The sequence below is a fragment of the Macaca fascicularis genome, chromosome X (genome assembly GCF_037993035.2).
Source record: "Macaca fascicularis isolate 582-1 chromosome X, T2T-MFA8v1.1".
NCBI classification, from domain to species: domain Eukaryota; kingdom Metazoa; phylum Chordata; class Mammalia; order Primates; family Cercopithecidae; genus Macaca; species Macaca fascicularis.
In genome coordinates this window covers 52,814,428-52,837,349 of record NC_088395.1, presented here as the reverse complement: position 1 = coordinate 52,837,349, position 22,922 = coordinate 52,814,428, and the positions used below count along the sequence as shown (strand labels likewise).

The following is a 22,922-nucleotide window of genomic DNA, read 5'->3' as shown; positions in this document are numbered from 1 at the left end:
AAATGGTTGTATTAGATGTTCTCTATCATTTAATAATATACTCGTGAACTAAAAGATATAGGTGCTGTATAAAATCAGCCAATTATGTTTAACTAGCATATCTGCCTTTATTGTGTTAGTCAGCCTGAGTAGAAAGACCTTAAAATTTTTTTTTTTAGAAAGCATTTGAATACATTTTGTTTGGTATTGTATTTATTCAATAAAATATTTAATTAGTGCTAAGTGTGAACTGGACCCTGTTGCTAAGCTCCAGCAAGCAATCATCCTAGGTAGGGTTTAATCCCCCATAAAATTGCCATATTGCACATATCTTAATGAAGTTTGAATGTTAAATAAATTGTATATTCACTTTTAAAAAAAACTAACAAGAGGAGCTTTATTGAGTGTTAGAACAGCTCAGAGGAGATCCGCAGTGGGTAGTTCCTCTGTAGGCAGGTTGTTTGGTCAAGTGTTCAGCTCTCAGCAGAGAGGAGGCCCTGAAGAGTGTGGCTTCTCTCTGCAGGCAGGTCTTTCCAACCTCTGCAGCTCTTAGCAGAGAGGAGGCCCTGGAGAGGGTAGCTCCTCTCTGCAGCTGGTCGTCCCATTGTCTCTCCATCCTCTGCCCTGCTCTGGCTGAGTCCCAGGCATTTACAGACCTCAGAGGGGAGAAAGTGCATGTACATTGGTCCATGGGCAGCCATGGATGGGTCCAGAAAAGGTACCACAAGTCCACACTCTGGTCTCTGGGATTGGCAGCCTGGCCAGTCCCTGGCCTGAAGGTGGGGCCTTACCAGGGACTGCCCCCTTCTGCTCTGGATCCTGTCTGCCTCCGACTGCAGTCCATGGTGCCCAGGCTGCTCACACCAAGGGGCACCTGCAAGCCACCGCCCAGCTGCCCTCAGAACCCCCTTGGTTTCCCCTCTCATGTTCCTCAGCAATCAAATTCTGGAGGTGTTTGAGGTGGCAAGGGGCTGGCATGCCAGTGCTGGCCTGGACATGTGCACACTTGGCTGAGCTGTGACAGTGCAGGGGCTCAGCTCCCAACCTGCTCTGAAATCAGAGTGGGTGCTGGGAGCAGGTAGAGATCAGGCAGTGGGAGCAGACACTTCTGAGCCTGCAGTGACAGTGGGGGCCTTCCTGGGCTTCAGAGAGTGCAGGCTGCAGACACGCCTGGGTCCTGCGCTTGGGAGGGCAGTTGCAGCTGCTCCTAGGGAGCTCCCAACCCACCAAATCTGAAGGCGTGGGCCTCCCACTTGTCCCCAGCTCCTGGGTCTGCAGCCATGGATCGTTTGGCTGCAACTGCAGCCGGGAGGGCAGGGATCCTGCCTGCTCACAGTCCCCGCAAGAGGACAGGGAGACTTGGATCTGCAGCCACAACTTGGGTGGCTGCAGTCCCGCCCAGGAGGGCAGGGCTCCTGTCTGCTCCATAGAGGGAGAGGTCTGGGTCTACAGCTGCAAGTGCACCCAGAAGCTCCCTCTCCAACTCATAAAAGGTGGGGATCCCACTTGTCCCTGGCTCCTGCTGGCTCCACAGAGCATGCAGCCCTGGCTAGGCCTCCCTGCTGCAGCCAGTGTGATGGCAGTGGCTGCTGATATCATGGTGACAGCGAGAAAAGTCTGGCTGTCCCTGAAAGTCCCTGGCTCAATGGGCAAGTCTCTTCCTACGCAAGCTCCTGCTGCCCATGGGTCTTGCTGTCTGCCTTCTGTCCCTGCAGAGCTGTGGGAGGAATGTCATGACTTCTTTCTTGCTGATTATGACACATCAGGTAGGTCCACAGATCAGTCCTCCCAGAAGTTGAAGTATGAGTGAGTGTGAGGGAAAGTGGGCAGACTTCCCATGGGTTGGGCCACTTGGTCCATGGCCTGATAGAGATCCTCATCCTTCTACTAGAAGTCCGCGACACCGCAATGGACTTGCTCCCTTGAGGGGCCTGGAAAAGGGAGGAACAAGGGCCATAGAGGGAGGGTCAAGTGAATATGGAGTGAATTTTGAAGGATGATATTATTTGAGGTATTTGAGTCTCAGAGGCATAAAAAAAAACACACAGGGAGGATGCATTCCAAAGTTCTTAGTGGGGACCTAGGATGGAGGAAAGGGTGGGGGCAGGGGGTGGGCGAGGAGGGACACCACAGCCCTTAAGGCAAGTGCACATCTCACTGCGCATGCTCTTTGGGCACCCACCTCAGTGCACATGTTCACCGGGTGTCTTCTACTCTACCTCTTCATCCACGTGGTGAAAGCCTCCGAGCTGTGAGGTCAAGTTCCTAAGGTCTGGATTCTTTCTCTCCTACTGAGACACAGCAGGTAGATCCACAGGCCAATCCAACTGGGAGTTGAAGTGTGAGTGAGGGTGAGGAGGAGCCAGTGGGCTTCTGGAGAGTCGTCGGTGGGAGGGAGACTCAGAGGGGAAGGGCCTCGAGGTCTTCATCCTTTACATGTGGCACTGCAGCCATGGGCCTTCTTTTCTGTCGGGGCCACAACTAAGGAGGAAGGAGGGCCTTGACGTGGAGGGGATTGGGGTACGATGGGGTGCGTGCTGGGGGTGCTGTTGAAGGTATCTGAGTCCCAGAAATGCCTCAAACCCCCGACAGAGGACAGATTGTAGACTCCCCAGCGGGGACCCAGGCATGGACAGCGTGGGCAGTAAGGAAGGGGCCTGGGAACTGGGAATGCTGCGGGTTGGTGACCTCAGCCCCGAAGTCTGTAGAGTGCCAGGAACAGGTGTCCAGTGAGGAGCACCCAGTGCTGTGTTGCAACTTCCCAACTCCACCGTGGAGGTTCGAATGGATGGGACTCTGTGGTCGAGCAAAACTTCATTTTAGGGAGGAACTGGGCCCAGGAAATGGGTGTGTGACAAGCACTGTGGTCACTCCCAGTTTAATTCTCTAGCTCTATTTTCCTAAACGTCTCCATGATGGAGATTCCAGTTGTGAAACCAAACCACATCAGGGATATCCAGTGTCTCTTGCCAGGAGCCTTAAGACATTACTTTGCTAGCTTGATCACCTTAAGTGACTGTGCAAGCATTCTATTCAGAAGACACACAAACTTATACTTGCCCTGGGACTTACCTTCAAAGTATTTCCAAACTTCAAAAAAGTGACAAGTTAACATTTGGCCATGGAAGTGCTCGAATGGAGCTATCCTCTCAAGTGCCATTTCCCAATCACAGTATTCTGTATTCTCTTTGCAGAGAGAAATATAATTTGGCGAGGAAGATCAACATGTAGGCCTAGACCAAGACGAAGTTTACAACCTCCTGAGCTGATCGGGAGTATGTGTGACTGCTTTAACATTCGTTGTTTTCTATTAGCAGAATGTTTTGTGTGTGATAGTGTTGTTGAACTAGTATACATACACTGTTAAAGGTCTTCTGAGCTGATAAAAAATGATCATGGCATCTCATGAAGGAAAGACTGATCCAAGAGGATTACGTGTTGTGTGTGTGTGTGTGTGTGTGTGTGTGTGTGTTGTGTGTGTGCGTGTGTGTGTGTTTTGGAGATGGAGTCTTGCTCTGTCACCCAGGCTTGGCTCACTGCAACCTCCGTCTCCTGGGCTGAAGCAATTCTCCTGCCTGAGCCTCCCGAGTAGCTGGGACTACAGGTGCACGCTGCCACGCCCAGCTGATTTCTTTTTGTATTTTAGTAGAGACGGGGTTTCACCGTGTTGCCCAGGCTATTCTTGAACCCCTGAGCTCAAGCAATCCACCTGCCTCGGCCTCCCAAAGTGCTGGGATTACAGGCCTGAGCCACTGCGCCCAGCCTACGTTCTGGTTTTGCCTGGATGGATGACCTTGTGTTCCCCAGATTTTGCCCATGACTTCCTCCGTATGCTTATTCATAACAGATTGCACACATCCATCCCAACATAGATTAAACCACCTTCCAAAGCCCTTGAGGGTAACTCCGTCTTAGAGTAACCTCTCTGTGGGAAGAATAACTTGATGAATAATAAGTATATGAATAGTGTTGGAGAAATGTCTTTAGACTTACTTATGATCAGAAATATCTATGTATTCTGTTTATTTGCATTGTTGACATGTATTGATAACAATTTTTTTTTTTCCTGAGACAGAATCTTGCTCTGTCGCCCAGGCTGGAGTGCAGTGGTGTGATCTCGGCTCACTTGCAACCTCTGCCTCCGGGGTTCAAGCGATTCTCCTGCCTCAGCCTCCCAAGTAGCTGGGATTACAGGCATGCGCCACCATGCCTGGCTAATTTTTGTATTCTTAGTAGAGACAGGGTTTCAGCGTGTTGGCTAGGCTGGTCTCGAACTCTTGACCTCGTGATCTGCTCGCCTTGGCTTCCCAAAGTGCTGAGCGTGAGCCACTGCGCCCAGCCAAAACTTTTTATTTGTACACACACAACCACGGTCCCAGGAGCCCAGTGATGAGGAGCCTCAACAAGAGGAACCACCAACTGAAAGTCGGGATCCCACACCTGGTCAGAAGAGAGAAGATCAGGGTGCAGCTGATATTCGAGGTGCTGGGAAGGGAAAGAAAGAATGTCTATGCGGGGAGGAGGCCTATGTGTGCATCATGCATTATGCCGTGACCAGTAACAGGAGGAAAGAAAACATTAGGAAAGGATCGCAAACATTTGCTGAAAGTTGGCTGGAAAATTGAAGAGTATAGTTTACAGCTTCGTGCAGTCCCTGGATATAATGAATCTTCTCTTACCTTTGAAATATATTTTGTACGCTTGAAAATACAGTCCTTGCTAAATCAGATGAAGCAGTTTAACTTTATGCATAAATATGCAGTATTTCACTAGTTTAATTTGTTCTTCTTAGAATGTTGCTGTATGATCTTCTAAGGCATTGTGTCAATGGTGCTGTAAGCACCCTTTAACAGCATGTGGAGTGCCAAGTCATCCTACCTTATAACACCCTGAATAAAGCCCATTTGCATAAGGATATTAGCCTCATTTTATTAATAAGAAAACTGAGGCTCTGAAATGGAGGTTTACCAAGAACCCTTGTACTCATGGAGACAGAATTCATATTTTGTCCCAAGGTTTGTGTTATCCATGTTGTAATAAGAAAAGGTCAGTGGTTTTGCTTAAGATACTTATTATTTGAATGTGTGTGTACTCTAAGGTAGTTTAGTATTGGCTCAGGACAAAACACAGTTCAACGAAGCAGAATAGAAACTCCAGAAAAGAGCTCAATAAATGACAGCCACTCTTTGAGTGGTATCCTTTGATCGGTAATTTTTCAGGATGTTTGGTAAAAGGTGGATAACTCAGGACATTGGCATACAGGTAGCTATATTAGCATGATTTCGAAGGGGCTTTTAAAAGTTGTAGAAGCACTTTCATCATTAGAAAACTAAAAGTACCATAAGTTTATCCTGAATCAGAAGTTGTTTACTCACTAGATAGTACTTTTGCGTTCAACACTGGCAGAATTTGGGCCATGGAGTATTTTAGCAATTCGCTGTTAAGAGGTTTCCAGAATATGACTGTCAACAGTGACCACTAATTTCTTTGCACTCAACTTCCTGTACCCTCACTGGAAGACAGTGATTTTCCTGTTATTTTTGGTACATTATTCTAAATGTGATTCATTTATGTAAAGTTACATACAGGGCCCTTAGACCCAAGCATAATGTTAATTTATCTAAATAATTTTCAAGTCACCTCAACAAGGGATGGGTGTCACAACTGTAAGATTTCTCCTAGGCAGGCCAATACATTGATCTAATCCTTCAGAAAATTACATTTCATTTATGATTAAAATTCTATCCATGTGGCAGACTCCAGATTTCTTAGATAGTCGATATTCACTATTCATAATACACAATGGTAAAGTATGGGAAATGTAGGTGTGGTGTGATTTATCCTCAGATTGTCATTTAAGATAAGAATTCATAATACAGGAAAACAAAAGTGTGCCATCTTTACATCACATTTATTACCACACTGGTCTACAGGCTTTTATTTCATAACACTGAGGAAAAGAGCACTATCTTTTCCTTATTTGTCCTTCTTGTTTGCCTGCTTCAATCAAGAACCCCTGTATTTTTTAGTGCCTGACCTGGAAGCTGATCTCCAGGAGCTGTCTCAGTCAAAGACTGGGGATGAATGCGGAGATGGTCCTGATGTTCAGGGGACAATTCTGCCAAAAGCAGAGCAATTTAAAATGCCAGAAGGAGGTATGCTATCCATTAAGATGCAAAATTACGTGCTTTCTGTTTTTCACAATATTATACTTTTGATAATAAAAAGAGAGAACGTTACTGCCCCTTTAAAAACACAATTCAAATGCAGGCCTTCTTTGAAAAGTTGTTCAGACCCCAAATGCCTGACCGGAAGACCTAAACACTATCAGATACAGAAACAAATTGGGTCAAAGCCGTATTGAATCATCAAATATGAAAGCATCTTCTTACTTGTGACTATAACCAATAGCTAACAGTTTTCAGATTCTTTTCTAATCTCTGCTTTAAACAAATACATAATGCATTTGTAATACCACTTTGTGTGAAATATGCTGAGTACTGAAGGAGGTTCTAGTACCAGATCTAACATAATTTGTGAGATTTCAGATGAATTCCAAAAATTCTACATCCATCTTTTTCTATTGAAAATAGTAAATGCAAATCAGATATATTAAAATCTGTTTCAAGATTGATTTCTGTATTTTCATGTTCTGTTGGATAGAATACAAAGATATGATTTGTTTTTCATAACAGTTTCACTCCAGTTATAATTATCTGAGTTGAGATTTCATGGTTCCTAAGAGAATGAGTGGGCAACCTGCTTGATGTTTGTTTTCCCGTATGGAGACCTAAATGACTGTTCTTGGATTCTGTTAAATTCTGAATTCTCTGGTTCTTAAAGAATAATTGCATTTTAAATCCTTCCCGCAGTGAACCCTTGAACGACTGAATAATAAAATGGCAAGAGACAGACAGGTTTCTGTTACCAATGAAGTAGGCAGCATGCATGTAGGTCAGTGATGCTCAAGGTGGGTGTAAGATGCCTGTGCTAAGCATGCCCCCTGCCCTTCTGTCAGTCTTCATGAGCTGCTGTGTGTAATTAGATTGAAGACACATATGATAGAATCCCCTCTAGCCATATCATAGGTTACATATTACAGGTTTCTGCCTTGAGACATCAGATGATGCGATTTAAAGTTCAAAGACTGTAACGTCCTCATTCGTGAGTAGTCGACACGTATTTTCCAAATTGCTGACTGTTAATTAGAAGAGCTTCTGAATTTCAAGGGAGCACTCCATATTTAGGGAAGAAATTACCTAAATGTTTGTACTCTACACTGTTGAACCATTCCATTAGACCATTTACATTCAAAGACAGTTTTCTTTGGAAGGCCGAGGCGGGCAGATCACGAGGTCAGGAGATTGAGACCATCCTGGCTAACACGGTGAAATCCCATCTCTACTAAACAAAATACAAAAAATTAGCCGGACGTGGTGGCGGGCGCCTGTAGTCCCAGCTACTCGGGAGGCTGAGACAGGAGAATGGCGTGAACCCGGGAGGCGGAGCTTGCAGTGAGCCGAGACCAGGCCACTGCACTCCAGCCTGGGCGACAGAGCGAGACTCTGTCTCAAAAAACAAAACAAAAACAAACAAACAAACAAAAAGACCTTTTTCAGTCTGTTTCCAGGAGCCTACTGAAGAAGCCTCAACTGTATTCTTAGGAAGATTATAGTCTTAAATGCATAGATAACACATTACATGATAAAGGAGAAGAATAAAAAATAATAAAAGAACAATAGAATAAACCTAAGGGAAAAGGAAAGAGGAAATGAATAAAAGACAGATACGAATCATTAGTAAAAGGAAAACGAATCCAAAAGTAACAAATTTAAAAGATCTTTTGGGGGGGAAATAGTTATAAATAGAGTATCCAGTAGTTTACATACTCGGAGAAAATGGAAAAAGGTCAACATGGAACATGAACAAGACACAGATATTGAATATAGGTTATAATTGAACGTGAATACTCTAATATTTTCAGTGTATGGAAGAAATGGTTGATATGCTAGGCACATATACATTATTTAATATATCCCGATAATATGTGAATACCTAAACATCACAAAGACTGGAAGAACTTCTGAAATTTGCTAGTTGTCCCTCAAAAACACTTACGTTTAGAAACAAATAGTTGGCTTCTCCAGATGTCTTACTGTCCGTTCCATTTTCCTTTCCTATCCCTCTATTTCCGTTTCTTGTTTTGTTTTGTTTTGTTTTGTTTTTTGGCAACACTGTTCATGATATATAACGGTTTCACGTTTTGACATCAGAAATGATAGTGATAGCTTAAAACTAGTGTGACCATATAATTAATTACACAAACGGGAATACTTTCAAGTGTAAAAAGGCAGTATTCATATTGACATTAGCACTTTAGGTGAAAATTGGGGGAAAATGATTACGGTACCTTAAAAACCACAGAAGGGTAAACTAGCCCAAAGAAACATTTTTGCACTTCAGATACAACAGATAAAAAACAAATGCAATAAAATGTTTTCCTAAAAGATAGTTTTCAGACTATTTCCAGGAGTCTATTGGACATCCAGAATGTAGTTTCAAGCCAAAGCATGAAATTAAACATTTTTTTTGTAAATTCCTTTTGTTTCTTAACATTTTTTGTGTGTTGGTTATATTTTTAGTAAAAGTATACACAATGTTTGCTTTCTGCTTTGACCACTTTTTAATAGGTTCACCTGATTTAAAGTGTTCTGACCTCTAACTCTCTTTTGGTTTCCTTGTAGCACTGGAAACCAGGATGTGTTTAAAAAGTATTGATAATGTATATGCTTGGAAATCTATCTTCAAAATCTCTACAGAGCCCTAACTGCATGTAAGCCAATGGGTGACTCATAGGCTTCTGGTTTTAGTCTACTGTATGCAACTAAAACACTGGTGTCCTTTGCATACCTTTAATGTCACCTAAATACAGTTCTGCTAGTAATGTTGTTCTTCTATTATAGGTGAAAGGCAACCACAGGTTTAAATGAATACAAGCTGAAAGAACGCAAACTGGTTTTGTATTAGACATTTGACTTAAAAATATCTCAGAGGACCTCACAGGCAGAAGGAGGGCGGGGAACACTTGTGAAATTGTAGTGATCGCTACATGGTTGGATGACCAAACCCTGAGTCACAGTGATGAGCCACGTGGATGTCCGTCTGCAGAGGGTGGGAGGGGAACGCCACTGGCCTCTGCTTGAGGAGCCCTGCAGCAGAGTGACACCAACCTGCAGTACTGATCTCAGTTACGCCCTAAGGGTCCCAGACGTAAGAAGCCCATTGGTTAGGGTTCCTCGGGGTGTGTGTGTGTGTGTGTGTGTGTGTGTGTGTGTGTGTGTGTGTATGTGTGCACACGTGTGTGTGGGTGGGTGGAGAGAGAAAGAGAGAGAGAGAGACTGAGTTTGAAGACCTAGCCCATGGAAGTGTTGCGACTGGCAAGTCCAAATCTCACGGAGCAGGATGTCAGGCTGGAGACCGGGGGAAGAGGTGATATGAAAGGTCAAATCCAAGGGCAGTGTGGAGGCAGAATTTCTTCATCTTGTGGAGGACCCCAGTCTTCTTCTCTGAAGGCCTTCAAGGAACTGGATGAGGCCCACCCACATTGGGGAGGGCAATTAGGTTTACCAAAAGTCTGCTGATTTAAATGCTAGTTTTCACGTAAAGAAAACCCTTCACGGAGACATCTACCCTGGTCAAAGTGAACATTTCTCATGCATCGTGGCGTAGCAAAGTTGACACATCAAATTTCCCATCACATTCATCTTATACGAATCCTATTAATGCTGAAGGTCTATCTGACAAAGGCAGGTGACTTCCTAACTAACATTCTGTATTAACCATTTTTATCCAACTCAAGTCAGCATTTCAGGCTCGGCACAACTATGGCCAGGAAGCTGAAGTTGATGTGCACGCCTTCCAGGGATGAGGCAGTGATGGGATATTCAGGGCACACAGGTAAGAACAATCCCAGAGGGCACAGGTGATACCCCTGGACTACAAGACTTTACCCTTGTTAGGACACCCCCAGCAGGACATACAGTCATCAGGCAGAAGCTGGCCAAGGCCTCCATTGTGCCATCCCACAAAGAAACCTTTCCCTCTAGGGTTCCCCGTTCAGTCTAAACAACTGGTTTGCATCTTTGGTTTAGGGGAACTGTCAGCAGGCAAGTCAGTTCAGGGTAGTCACTGACACAGGTTCCTCCTCTTCACAAGCATGGATGACATCCCTAAGGTGTTCTGTGCGAGATGTTCGGGAGCTGGGTCACCCCTGCTGTCCCATAGTCGCAGCTCGGTAAGGTGTGATCTTGGGTTCAGGATTCAGTGTGGTTTCAAAATTGGCCTTAGGGTATGACTGTGGGCTCCTCGCAGGCAGAGAGACCCACCATCTGTACTGTCACTGAGTTTCTCCAATTCAGTGTGGTACCCTGGGACTAGGGACACAGTGCTGACACAATGCTAATCTTGCTTTTGCTGAGTCTGCAAGTAAATCAACCACTTTGATTCATTTGGGCTCATTGTCTTCTTACCCGCCAAATTGATGAATATATGACAAGCCAAAATAACAACTGCACTGGTGATCCTTGTGGCCCCGTTAGCCACCATAGGGCTGCTTAGGGACTGCCTGAGCTCTTGACACACTGTGATATTGAGTTGTGTGGTGTTGACTGACTGGAATAGACTTATTCTTCATGGCATCACACACATCAAACAAGTTTTCAGCACATAGTACTGACATAGGGTTGGCCTTGTCACACCTCGGTTATTTACAAATCGGCTTCAGAATCAATGCCGTGTCTGATGCCAGCTACACTGCTATTTAACTTACATATTTACATGAAATCACCTTCTGAAGTCAAATGCATTTAAAAAGGTAGACTGATATTCCTACTTGAAATTCCAAAGCAGTTATCACATACTAGAGATGTAGTTGTAAAGAAAAATGGAATGAAAATATTTGAAATTTTAAAGGGATTAAGGAAAGATAACCAGTAAATTTATCTGCAATGTAATGCCTGCATCTTGTTATTTCATTTATTCTTCATAGCAAGCATTTAGTGTAAATATTCTAATTTCACTTTAAAAATGGGGAAACTGTCCCACAGGAGGTAAGTATCTTGCCCACCATCTCAAGGCCAGTGTGTAAGAGGCAGGATGGAATCCCATGGCTATGTCATGCCATCGCGTGTAAGGAGACAGTGTAGGTAGGATCCAAGTAATTTTGCTTCAGCAAGTTGCCCTAGTTGCTTTCCCCTTTCTTCCACCTAGGCCCTAGTTCTTTCATCCAGCTCGATAGCCCGGGGAATTCTCACATGTTTTGTGGAAAATAGGATATCCTAACAAAGGATGCAGATAAAGAGATACGTAGGGGAAGGAATAGAAGGAAGAGGCAGGGGGCTTCCGTGGCCTCTACGGGCATGCCACTCTCCATGTGTTCAGCTAGGCAAGAAGCTCTCTGAACCCTGTCCTTTTGGGTTTTGATGGAGGTTTTCATCCTATAGGCATGACTGACTAAACTGTTGGCCCGCCATTGGTAATCAACTTAACCTTCAGCCCCTCTCCCTGTCCTGAACGTTGGGGATGTGGCTGAAAAGTCCCAACCCTCTAATCCACCATCCTAGAGCTACCTAGGAGCTGCCAGCAAATGGTCAACTCACTAGCATACAAAAAGACATCACTATGTGGAGATTCCAAAACCTGTAGGAGTTGTATGACAGTAAGCAGGGTCCAGGACCAAATATATATATTCACAATATCACACATGTGCATACCAGCTCAATCAGAATGCAGAGTTGCAAAAATGATACTATATTTTATTCAGACAGAGTCGCATTCACCCAGGCTGGAGCTGCAGTGGCGTGAACATGACTACCTACATCCTCGACCTCCTTGGCTCAAGGGATCCTCCCACCTCAGCCTCCAGAGTAGCTGGGACTACACCTACATACATATGTGCATATATTCATGCATTCATTCATCTATTTTTGTAGAGAGGGGGTTTTGCCATGTTGCCCAAGCATGTCTTAATCTCCCAAGCTCAAGCAATCTTCCTGCCTCAGCATCCCAATGTGCTTGGATTACAGGAATGAGCCACTGCACCCGGCCAAAATGTTCAATACTGTCTAATATGTGAGAATAAATGAACAACAGGTGTGTGATACTTCTTTGGAGAAAACTGGAAAACTTTATTGAGATTTTTAAAAGTCAAATATCTCGGATAAATCCAGTTTGCATTCTTTCGGTTGTCTTTGTTTAAAGCTGTGGTTTCCCTTCCCCTGCGACAGAAACATAACAGGAGGGAACATTACCAGAAGAACTCTATTCAGATGAAATTAAAGGTATGCAAAGGACACCAAAGGTTTAGTTTTATACAATGGACTAAAACCAGAATCCGAAGAGTCTCCCTGTGGCTAAGATTCAACTAGACCTCTGTAGAGACTGTGAGGATACACTTCTAAACATACACATTAGCAACATTTTTAAAACACACCTTGCTTTTTGTGCTAGAAGGAAACCAAAAGACAGTCTGAGGACAGATCACATTAAATCAAGTGAACCTATTAGAAGGGGCTTAAAGTAGATGACAAACAATGTGTAGAGTTTTACTGAAAATACAACCAGAACACAAAAAAACCTAAGAAACAGAAGGAATTTCTGAAAAAATTCCTCCAGAAAAAATGCATAATTTAATGTTTTGGCTTGACAGTATGGTCTGAATGTCCAATAGGTTCCTGCAGACAGTCTGAAAGCTATCTTTTGAGGAAACTGTTAATGTCACATTAGGAAATACATAAGTGAAATGAATAGAAAGGCCAGTATTGCATTTGTTTTTTCTCTATTGTGAAGAAGTGCTATGATATTGCTTTGAGCTAGTTTACCCTTCTTTGTTCTTTTTTAACATACACTAACCATTTGCATCCAGTTTTCACCTATAGTCCTCATGTCAATATGAATAATGACACTTTTTCCACTGGAAAGTATTCCCATTTGTATAATTAATTAAATGGTCATATAAGTTTTAACGTATCAGGATCATGATTGATATTAAAATGCGAAAGAGTTATACATCATAACCAGTGTGGGGGGAAAAAAAAATGGAGAGGGAAATGAAAACAGAGAGTAAGACATCTGGAAAAGCTAAATATTTGCTTCTAAAAGTAACTGTTTTTGAGGGACGACTAGCAAATTTCACAAGTTCATGCACAGTCTTTGTGGTGTTCAGATATTTAGTTATTGCAGGGATATATTAAATAATGTAGGCATCCCTAGTGTGTCAACCATTTCATCCATACTCTGAAAATATTGTGTTTAAGAATGTATTCACTTTCAATTATGCCCTACATTCAATATCTGGGTCTTGTTCATATTCCGTGTTGTGCTTTTTCCATTTTCTTCAAGATTGTTTCATCTGCTGGATGCTGTCTTCCTAGCTATTTCTCAAAAGAACGATCTATTAAATGTATTACTTTTCGATTAGTTTTCCCTTTGTTAATGATTCATACCTTTCATGTACTGCCTGTTTCCCTTTCCCTTAAGTTTATTCTGTGACTCTTTTATTATTTTTTATGTCTCAGTATTATTTTCTTGTATCATGTAATTTGTTATCTATTTTAATAAGATATGCATTTAACGGTATGACTGTCCTAAGAATACAACTGAGGCTTGTTCAGTAGGCTCCTGGAAATCGTCTACACACTATCTATTAATGTAAATAGTCTAATGGAGTGGTTCACCAGTGTGGAGTAAATCATTTAGATAATTTCTCCCCTAAAAATGCAGTGCATCCTTTAAATTCAGAAGTTCTTCTAATTAAGTCAGCAATTTGAAAAACGTGTAAAAGATACTTATGTGGACTACTCAGGACTTAGTACGTTATAGTCTTTGAACTTTAAATCATATCATCTGATGACTCAAGGCAGAAACCTGTAATATATAACCTCTGATATGGTTAGAGGTTACCGTATGTGTCTTCAATCTAATTACACACAGTAGCTCATGAAGATTGACAGGAGGGCAGGGAGCATGCTTAGCACAGGCATCTTTCAACCACTTTGAGCATCACTGACCTACATGCAGGCTCCCTACTTCATGGGCCACAAAACCTTGACTGTCTCTTTCCATTCTATTATTCAGTCATTCAAGGCTTCACTGTGGGAAGACTTTAAAACACAAATCATTGGGTCCAGCGAGGGAGGTGGTTCACACCTGTAATCCCAGCATTTTGGGAGGCCGAGGCAGGTGGATCACTTGAGGTCAGGAGTTCGAGCCCAGATTGGCCAACATGGTGAGCCCCTGTTTCTACTAAAAATACAAAAATTAGTTGGGCATGGTGGCATGCACCTGTAATCCCAAATACACGTGAGGCTGAGGCATGAGAATCGCTTAAACCCGGGAGGTGGGGGTCACAGGGAACCAAGATCGGACCACTGCACTCCATCCTGGGGCGGCCGAGCGAGACCTCATCCGAAACAAAACAAAACAAAACAAAACAAAACAAAAGCAAAAATAAAAATAAAACAATCATTGTTTAAGAGTCTGAGAGAATTCAGGATTTGACAAAATTCAAGAACACTCATGAAGGTCTCCTCACGGAAAAACAAACATCAAGCAGAGTGCCCGCTTGTTTTCTTAGAAGCAATGAAATCTCAACTCAGATATTACAATTGGACTGAAGCTGATCGTTATGATAAACAAATCATGAAAATCCAAGTATCTTTGCATTCTCTCCAACAGAACCAGAGCATGTAGAAATCAGCACTGAAGTGGATTTTAATCTATCTGATGTGCATTCACTACTTTCAATAAAAGCAAAAATGGGTGTAGGATTTATGTGATTTGTCCAGAAGCTCACAAATTATGTTAAGAGCTGGTACGAGAATCTCCTTCAGGGATCAGCATATTTCATACAAAGTGGTATTACAAGTGCATTATGTTTTTGTGAAAAGCAGAAATCACAAAATAATCTGAAAATTGTTAGCTGTTGGTTATACTCAGAAGTAAGAAAATGCTTTGCTATTTGATGATTCAATATGGCTTTGACCCAATTTGTGTCTGTATCTGATAGTGTTTCAGTTTTGCAGTCAGGCTTCTAGGGTCTGAATTACCTTCCAAAGAAAGTCTGCATTTGAACTCTATTTTTAAAGGGGCAGTAAGATTCTCTCCTTTTATTATCAAAAGTATAATAATATGGAATACAGACAGCACATAATTTTGAATCTTAATGGGTAACACACCTCCTTCTGGCATTTTAAATTGCTCTGATTTTGGCAGAATCTTCCCCTGGACATCAGAACCATCTCCGCATTCATCCCCAGTCTTTGACTGAGACAGCTTCTGGAGATCAACTTCCAGGTCGGGCACTGAAAAATACCAAAAGGATGTCGACTGGAGCAGCCAAACAAGAGTGATAAATAAGGAACTGATCCTTTTCTTTTCCTCGGTGTTATGCAATAAAAGCCTATAAGCTACTGTGGTAATAAATGTGAAGCAAAGATGTCCCACGTTTGTTTTCCTGTATTATGATACCTTATCTTAAATGACAATCTGAGGATAAGTCTCAGCACACCTACCTTGCCCATACTTTACCATTGTGTATTATAAACACACAGCTACCTAGGAAAACAGGACAGCCTCACGGATAGCATTTTAATCGTAACTTCAATGTAATTTTCTGAAGGATTAGATCAATGCATCGGTGAGCCTATGACAAATCTTATGGTCCTGACACTCATCCCCTGTTGAGGTATCTTGAAAATGTTGGGGTTAAACTTTATTAAAGTAATTCTTAGATCCAAAGGCCCCTATATGTGACTTTCCATACATGAATGTCATTAAGAAAAAAAGTACGAAATATAACAGCAAAACCACTGTCTTCCAGTGGGAGTACGGGAACTGAAGTGCAAAGAAATTAATGAGCATTGTTGACAGTCACATTCTGGAAACCCCTTAACAGGGAATTGCTAAAATAATCCATGGCCCAAATTCTGTCTCTGATTAGTTTGAAGATGCTATCCGTTGAGAAAACAATTTCTGTTTCATGACAATCTTATCGTACTTGGAGCTTTCTAATTATAAAAATATTGAAACAACTTTTCAAAGCCCCCTCCATATCCTACTAATAAAGTTACCTGTACGCCAACATCCTGAGTTATCCACCTTTTACCAAACATACTGTCAAAAATATACATCAAAGGAAACAGTGGCTGTCATTCATTGACCTCTTTTCTGGAGTTGCTATCCTGCTTCACTGAACTGCGTTTTGTCCTGAGCCAATATCGAAGTACCTTATAGTACAGACACATTTGAGTATTAAGCATTTTTGAGCAAAATATCATTCACATTTTCTAAAATAGATGGTAGGAAGAATGCATACCTTGGAACAAAACACGAATTCCTTCTCCATGCGTCAAGTTTTCTTGGTAAGTCTCTATCTCTGAGCCTCAGTTTTCTTATTTATTTATTTTTATGTTTTGAGACGGAGTCTCGCTGTGTCACCAAGGCTGGAGTGCAGTGGTGTGATCTCGGCTCACTGCAACCTCTGCCGCACGGGCTCAAGAAATTCTCCTGCCTCAGCCTACTTAGTAGCTGAGATTACAGGTGTGTGCCACCACGCCCAACGAGTTCGTATATTTTTAGTAGAGACAGGATTTCACCATATTGGCCACGGTGGTCTCGAACTCCTGACCTCAAGTGATCCGCCCACCTCGGCCTCCCAAAGTACAGGGATAACAGGGGTGAGGCACCACGCCCGGCCTCCGTTTTATTATTTATAGAATGAGGCTAAGATTCCTTTGCAAATGGGCTTTATTTGGGGTGTTATATGGTAGGGTGACTTGGCACTCCACATGCTATCAAAGGGTGCTTACAACACTGTGAACACCATGGCTGAGAAGATCTCACTGCAACGTCCTAAGAATATCAAGTTAAACTGGTGAAATAATGTACATTTTTATACAACCAATTAAATGGTTTCATCTGATTTAGGAACGACTATATTTTCAAGCCTACAAAATGCATCTCAAAGAAAAAGAGAAGATTCATCATATCCAGGGACTGCAGGAAGCTGCAAACTATACCCATCACATTTCCAGCCTCTTGCAAAACTCTCAGCAACTGTTTGAGATCCTTTCCTGTTGTTTTCTTTCGTCCTGTTACTGGTCATGGCATAAGGCGTCATGCACACACAGGCCTCCTCCCCCCATAGACATTCTTTCTTTCCCTTCCCAGCACCTTGAATCTCAGCTGCACCCTGATCTTCTTCTCTCTTCTGACCAGGTGTATGATCCTGACTTTCAGTTGGTGGTCCTTCTTGTTGAGGCTCTGGCACACTGGGCTCCTGGGACAAGGGCGGGGACATGGTGTGTGCATGTGCAGATAAAAAATTCTTCTTATCAATGCATGTCAATAACATGAATATACAGATTACACAGATACTTCTGATCATATGCATGTTTAAAGACATGCTCCAACACTATCCCAAAACTATTCCACACACTTATTCTTCATTAAGTTACTCTTCCCATAGAGAGGTTACTCTGAGACCGTTACCCTCAATGGCGTTGGAAGCCATTTTAATTCATGTGGGGTTGAATGGGTGTAACGTGCTATGAATAAGCATGAGGAGGAAATCACCAGTCAAATCGAGGAACACAAGTTCACACATCCAGGCGAAAACAGTGTGTAGTCCTCTTGGGTTACTCTTTCCTTCATGAGATGCCATGATCATTTTTTATCAACATGGGAGACCTTTATCAGTGTATCTATACTAGTTCAACAATAACTACCACACAAAAAAACTTCTGCTATTGGAAAAAATCGAACGTTAAGTTACTCACAGGCATAGGCCCAACCAGCTGAGCAAGTCGTAAACATCGTCTTGGTCTATATCTTCTTCCTCGCCAACTCATATTTCAGTCTGCAAACAGAACAGTGTGCACTTTGCGGAGGCTGAGGAGGATGGATCACCTGAGGTCAGGAGTTCGAGGCCAGCTTGGCCAAAATGGTGAAACCCCGTCTCTACTAAAAATACAAAAACTTAGCCGGGTGTGGTGGTGAGTGCCTTAATCCCAGCTAGTCGGGAGGTTGAGGCAGGAGAACCGCTTGAACCCGGGGGCGAATGCTGCAGCCAGCCGAGATCGCGCCATTGCACTCCAGCCTGGGCAACAAGAGCAAAACTCCATCTCAAAAAAACCAAACCAAACCAAACCAAACCAAAACCCAGAATACCGTGACTGGAAAAATGCATGTGAGTGGATACTACATTTGAGCACTTCCATGGCCAAATGCTAACTTGCAATTTTTAAAAATTTGGTAAGACATTGAAAGGTAAGTCAGAGGGCATGTATAAGTGCGTATGCCTTCTGAATCGAATACTTGCACAGCCACTTATGTTCGTCAAGCTAGCTGAGCAATGCCTTAGGGCTTATGGCAAGAGACGCACGGTATTTCCAATGAGGTTTGGTTTCACAATTGGACTCTCCATCGCGAGACATTTAGGAAAATACAGCTTGAGAATTAAAATTAAAGTGCCCATGGCTTTTGTCACACACCCTTTGCTAGGGCCATTTCCCCCCAACATCGAGTTTTGTTGGAATGCATAGCCCCTCCCACCCATTCGAACTTCCAAGATGGAGCTGAGAAGTTGCCACATAGCACTGGGCAGTCCTCACCGGGCGGGCACCTCTGCGGTTCATTATACAAACCTCGGGGTGGCGGTCACCAGTCCGGAGTGTTCCCAATTTCCAGGCCCCTTCCTTACCGCCCACGACATTCCAGGCCTGATGCCCCTTGAGGAGTCTGGAATTTGTCCTCTGTTGGAAGTTTCAGGCGTTTCTGGGACTGGAATACCACCAACAGCACCCCAGCATCGCCCCAGCTTCACCTAACCCCCGTCCCATTCCGAGGCCCTGCTTCTTCCTTCGTTCTGACCCCGACAAGACAAGAAGGCCCATAGCTGCGGGGCCGCACGAGAAGGACGACGACATCAAGCCCCTTCTCACTCGGAGTCACCAATCATGCGCCCCGACCCTCTGGAAGCCCGCTGGCTCCTCCGCACTCTCACTCACGCTTCAACTCCCAGCTGGAGCGACCTGTGGACCTACTGGCTGCGTCTCAGCAGGGGAGAAAGAATCCAGACCTCAGGGACCCGAGCTGCAGGATCACAGCTCCCCGGCGTTCACCATACGCGAAGGGCCAATGGGAAGACGCCCAATGAATATGCGCACTAAGGAGGCACCAAAGGAGCATGCGCAGTGAGGTCCCCTCTTGCCTTAAGAGCCGCAGTGCGCTTCCTTGTCTCCCCATGCCCTGTCCTCTGCTCCTTCCAAGGTCCCCACTAAGGACTTTGGAATCCATCCTCTCTGTGTGGTATTTTTTATGCCTCTGAGACTGAAATACTGCAAATAATGTCACCCTTCAACTCATTCCCTGTTCATCTGACCCTCCTCCCCACTATGCCCTTACTTCCTCCCCTGCCCAGGACCCCACAACAGCAAGGCCATGGTGATGTCGCTGCCTTTTAGTAGAAGGATGAGGATCTATATGAGGCCATGGACCGAGTGGTCCAACCTACGGGAAGCCCTTCTGCTTTCCCTCCCACTCACTGACACTTCAACTTCTGGGAGGACTGCTCTGCTGACCTACCAGCTGTGTCATAGTTGGCAAGAAAGAAGTCATGACGTTTCCTTCCACAGCTCTGCAGGGATAGAAGACAGACAGCAAGTCACATGGGCAGCAGGAACTTGCTTAGCAAGGGGCATGCCCACTGAGTCTGCCACTTGCAGGGTCGACCACGGTTTTCCTGCTGTTCTCATACCCGCATCCACAGGGTGTTTGTAGTGGAAAGAAAGGCACTTAAGAGAGCATTTGTTTTTCTTTGATCAAACCATCTCATGCATTGAGAAACGTTGGGAACACACAGTCCTATGTCACCCTTAATGGAGGATGTGTCTCAGAAAAGCCTGTTGTGAAAGAAAGAAACTATTTTTATATCTTTATTTATCAATGCTTTTTTTTTTTTTTTTCTCAGACAGGGTGTGGCTTTCTCTCCCAGGCTGGAGGGCAGTGAGATGACAATACCTCACTGAATCTGGAGTCTGGATCTCTTGGGCTCAAATAATCCTCATACTGAAGCCTCTCAAATGGATGGTACTACAGGTGCGAACACCACACCTGAGCAATTAATTTATTTTTTAGAACATTGTCTCAGTCTGATGCCACGCTGGTCTTGAAGTTTTGGGCTCAAGCGATCATCCCACCTTGACCAATTTTTACACATGCTTTGATTAATCCCTTTTTTCCTCTGGTTCTCGGTTTTCTGCCATGCTTCTAATGAATGGAATGGAATAAACTCTTCTGCAGACTAAATATATTCACACACGCTTAATTTTGGTTTTTTTTGGGGGGGGGGTGTGTTATTGCACATTTAAATCTCTGGGCTAGTGACTGATTTGCCTGAATATACCTGTAGGCCATTCAGATCGTGTATTTTGATTCAGAAATATATGTACATATTGATGACAGGATCTAGGCGCAGTCTCCTGTGACATGATGCAAAGCAGTGGTGACTAACTGGATCATATACTGTACTCTCCAAATATCAACTAAATAGCCTGTTCATAAGACAGGGCTGACATTATTTGCATAGTGCTGTAAGGGAGAGCACTACCTCGACAGAGGCACTAGTGTGTCAGACGTCGAAGGGATTTCAGTATATTTATTCTGATTTTGAAATCTAGTGTAAAGTGGGTCTTTTAAAGTGGGGGATTGTTTGGTTAGAGTTAGGTAGGAATCATAATGATGTAGGATTGGTGGAGCCAAGAAGACAAAAATGTTTAGGCAACGGTTCAAGGAGTTTTGGGATTGAAAAATGTAATTTGACACTTTTGACTGAAGAGTTGATGAATCTTTCAGGCAGTTGCTGAAATGAACAGTAAAGTTCTTTGCGTCTTTTATTTTCCTAGGCAACAGATTGCTGTATTAGTAAAGTTATGTTGATGAAGCCAGTGGGGTATAAGCTCTCGTTAATGTAGACAGCAAGCTGTGCGCATGATTCCTGTTCTTATTACTCATGTATTCTTTGGCAGTTTAATGTGGGAAATATTATATGGAAGGGAAGGATAGGAACGGGGCCCTGACCAGAATGCAGCCTTTTATAAATAAGATACATTGCTGAAATGACGCCTATATATATCATGCAGCTGGCCTTCTTTTAGGGCAATACCTTGAGTTGGAAAAGAAAGGTGGCTCAATCTCTCTCTGTCTCTCTCTCAAAAGCAACTTGAGTAGGAATCGTGGTGCTTTAAATATTTTTTTTAAAAAACGAGAGCAGTTATAATCATGATCTCTTATTTAATTTACCTTTTATATTTTTTATCCTTTCTTGGCATGGACACTATTATTATTAAATTTTACTTTCTTTTTTTCCTTACTAAGTCCAGTTTTTAATATAGTGCACTCGGAAGTGCTCAAAGAATGGGAGATAGTGATTTCTGGACTCAGACTTTTTGTGAGCAACTATGGCTGTTGGTAGTGTTTCACGTTGTACTAGTTAGGGATCTGTAGAAGGACAGAACTAATAGGATAGATGCATATATGAAGTAGGGTTTATTAAGGAGTATTGACTCACACGGTGACAAGGTGAAGTCCCACAATAGGCCATCGGCAAGCTGAGGAGCAAGGAAGGCAGTCCGAGTTCCAAAACCTCAAAAGTATTGAAGCCAACATTGCAGCCTTTAGTCTGTGGCCAAAGGCCCGAGAGCCCCTGGCAGATCCTGGTGTGAGTTCAAGAGTCCAAAAGCTGAAGAACCTGGAGTCTGTTGTTCGAGGGCAGGAGGCATGCAGCACCGGAGATAGTTGGAGGCCAGAAGACTCAGCAAGTCTAGTTTTCCATGTTCTACTGCCTGATTTATTCTAGTGGCACTGGCAATTGATTAGATGGTGCCCACCCAGACTGAGGGTGGGTCTACCTCTCCCAGTCCACTGACTCAAATGTTAATCTCCTTTGACAACACACTCTCAGACACACCCAGGAACAATACTTTGCATCCTTCGATCCAATCAAGTTGACACTTAATATTAACCATCACATGCAGACCTGGACTTTAGTGATTCCTGAGTGGCCTCACTCCAGCCTCAAAGAGCAGGCTTGAATTTCTTGCCAAATTTGAACTTCCCGCTGCCATTCCTGTGGGCCATAACTCCGGACCTGCTGGATGAGTTCAAAGGATCATATTAGGATTGGGATTGGGAAAGTTGTGAAGGAGCCCTTGTGACAAACAGGAAGCAGCGGAAAGTATGAAAGACATTGTAGAGACAAGAAGAGTTGCCTGATACGTGACCCTACAGCAACTCTCTAGCTGTTAAGGGAGGAAACAGAGCTGGGACCAACACAACCAGTCTACCTGTGAGGGGGCTCAATTTCCCACATGACCAGAGCTTCCCATCCTCCATGCACGGGAATCTATGACCAAACTTAGATTTCCACAGGATGGTGGGTGGGTGGGACAAAGTCTACAGATTCCGAGCAGCTGGCAAGTCTCAGGGTACCAGAGTAAACACTGTCACCTGAGCTCAGATTGCTTGGTGGTTGAGGTGAAATTATTTGCTACCTACCACGTTCAGTGTAGCTCTCCCACTGGCCTCATAAAATGGGAGCACAGTAGGGGAATGGAGGTCCCTGTGCATTCACAGGGAGGTCCCCGCGAACGCAGGCAATGCATGGCGTTCACCTATGCTGCAGCCCAAGCAAAGCCTCCACATGATATCAAGAGGACAAGAAGTCACATGTACTGTCTGTCCCTTTTGCCTGTGAGTTCTCATCTCTCCAAGTAAGACTACACCTGTGCAAAACAGACACTGATATCTGCAGATGAAACACATATTTCATCAGTAACTCTATATTTTGTAGTAGCCTTTTGGCCCATATCGAAGATGGGAGTTTTGTC

At 43.5% G+C, this 22,922-nt stretch overlaps 2 protein-coding genes across 3 annotated transcripts; one reads left to right on the top strand and one right to left on the bottom strand.

Annotated features, from left to right (window-relative positions):
- Positions 1-1,516: 1,516 nt before the first annotated feature.
- Positions 1,517-8,965, top strand: LOC102127003 (X antigen family member 3-like). Its single transcript, XM_065537905.1, has 6 exons — positions 1,517-1,745; positions 3,174-3,260; positions 4,087-4,088; positions 4,359-4,461; positions 6,009-6,134; positions 8,943-8,965. The coding sequence occupies exons 1-6, from the start codon at positions 1,517-1,519 to the stop codon at positions 8,963-8,965; spliced, it is 570 nt and encodes a 189-aa protein (XP_065393977.1).
- Positions 8,966-12,140: 3,175 nt separating this feature from the next.
- LOC135969093 (X antigen family member 5) lies at positions 12,141-19,802 on the bottom strand. Of its 2 annotated transcripts, none has more exons than XM_065537901.1 (5): positions 19,621-19,802; positions 17,814-17,893; positions 17,209-17,314; positions 15,213-15,338; positions 12,141-12,254 (listed from the first exon to the last, which is right to left on the bottom strand). In XM_065537901.1, exons 2-5 carry the CDS (start codon positions 17,883-17,885, stop codon positions 12,232-12,234), a joined length of 327 nt encoding a protein of 108 aa, XP_065393973.1. In that variant the 5' UTR covers positions 17,886-17,893; positions 19,621-19,802; the 3' UTR covers positions 12,141-12,231. The 2 variants fall into 2 exon arrangements, with proteins under 2 accessions (XP_065393973.1, XP_065393972.1); XM_065537900.1 differs by lacking the exon at positions 19,621-19,802 and adding an exon at positions 19,044-19,169.
- Positions 19,803-22,922: the final 3,120 nt, after the last annotated feature.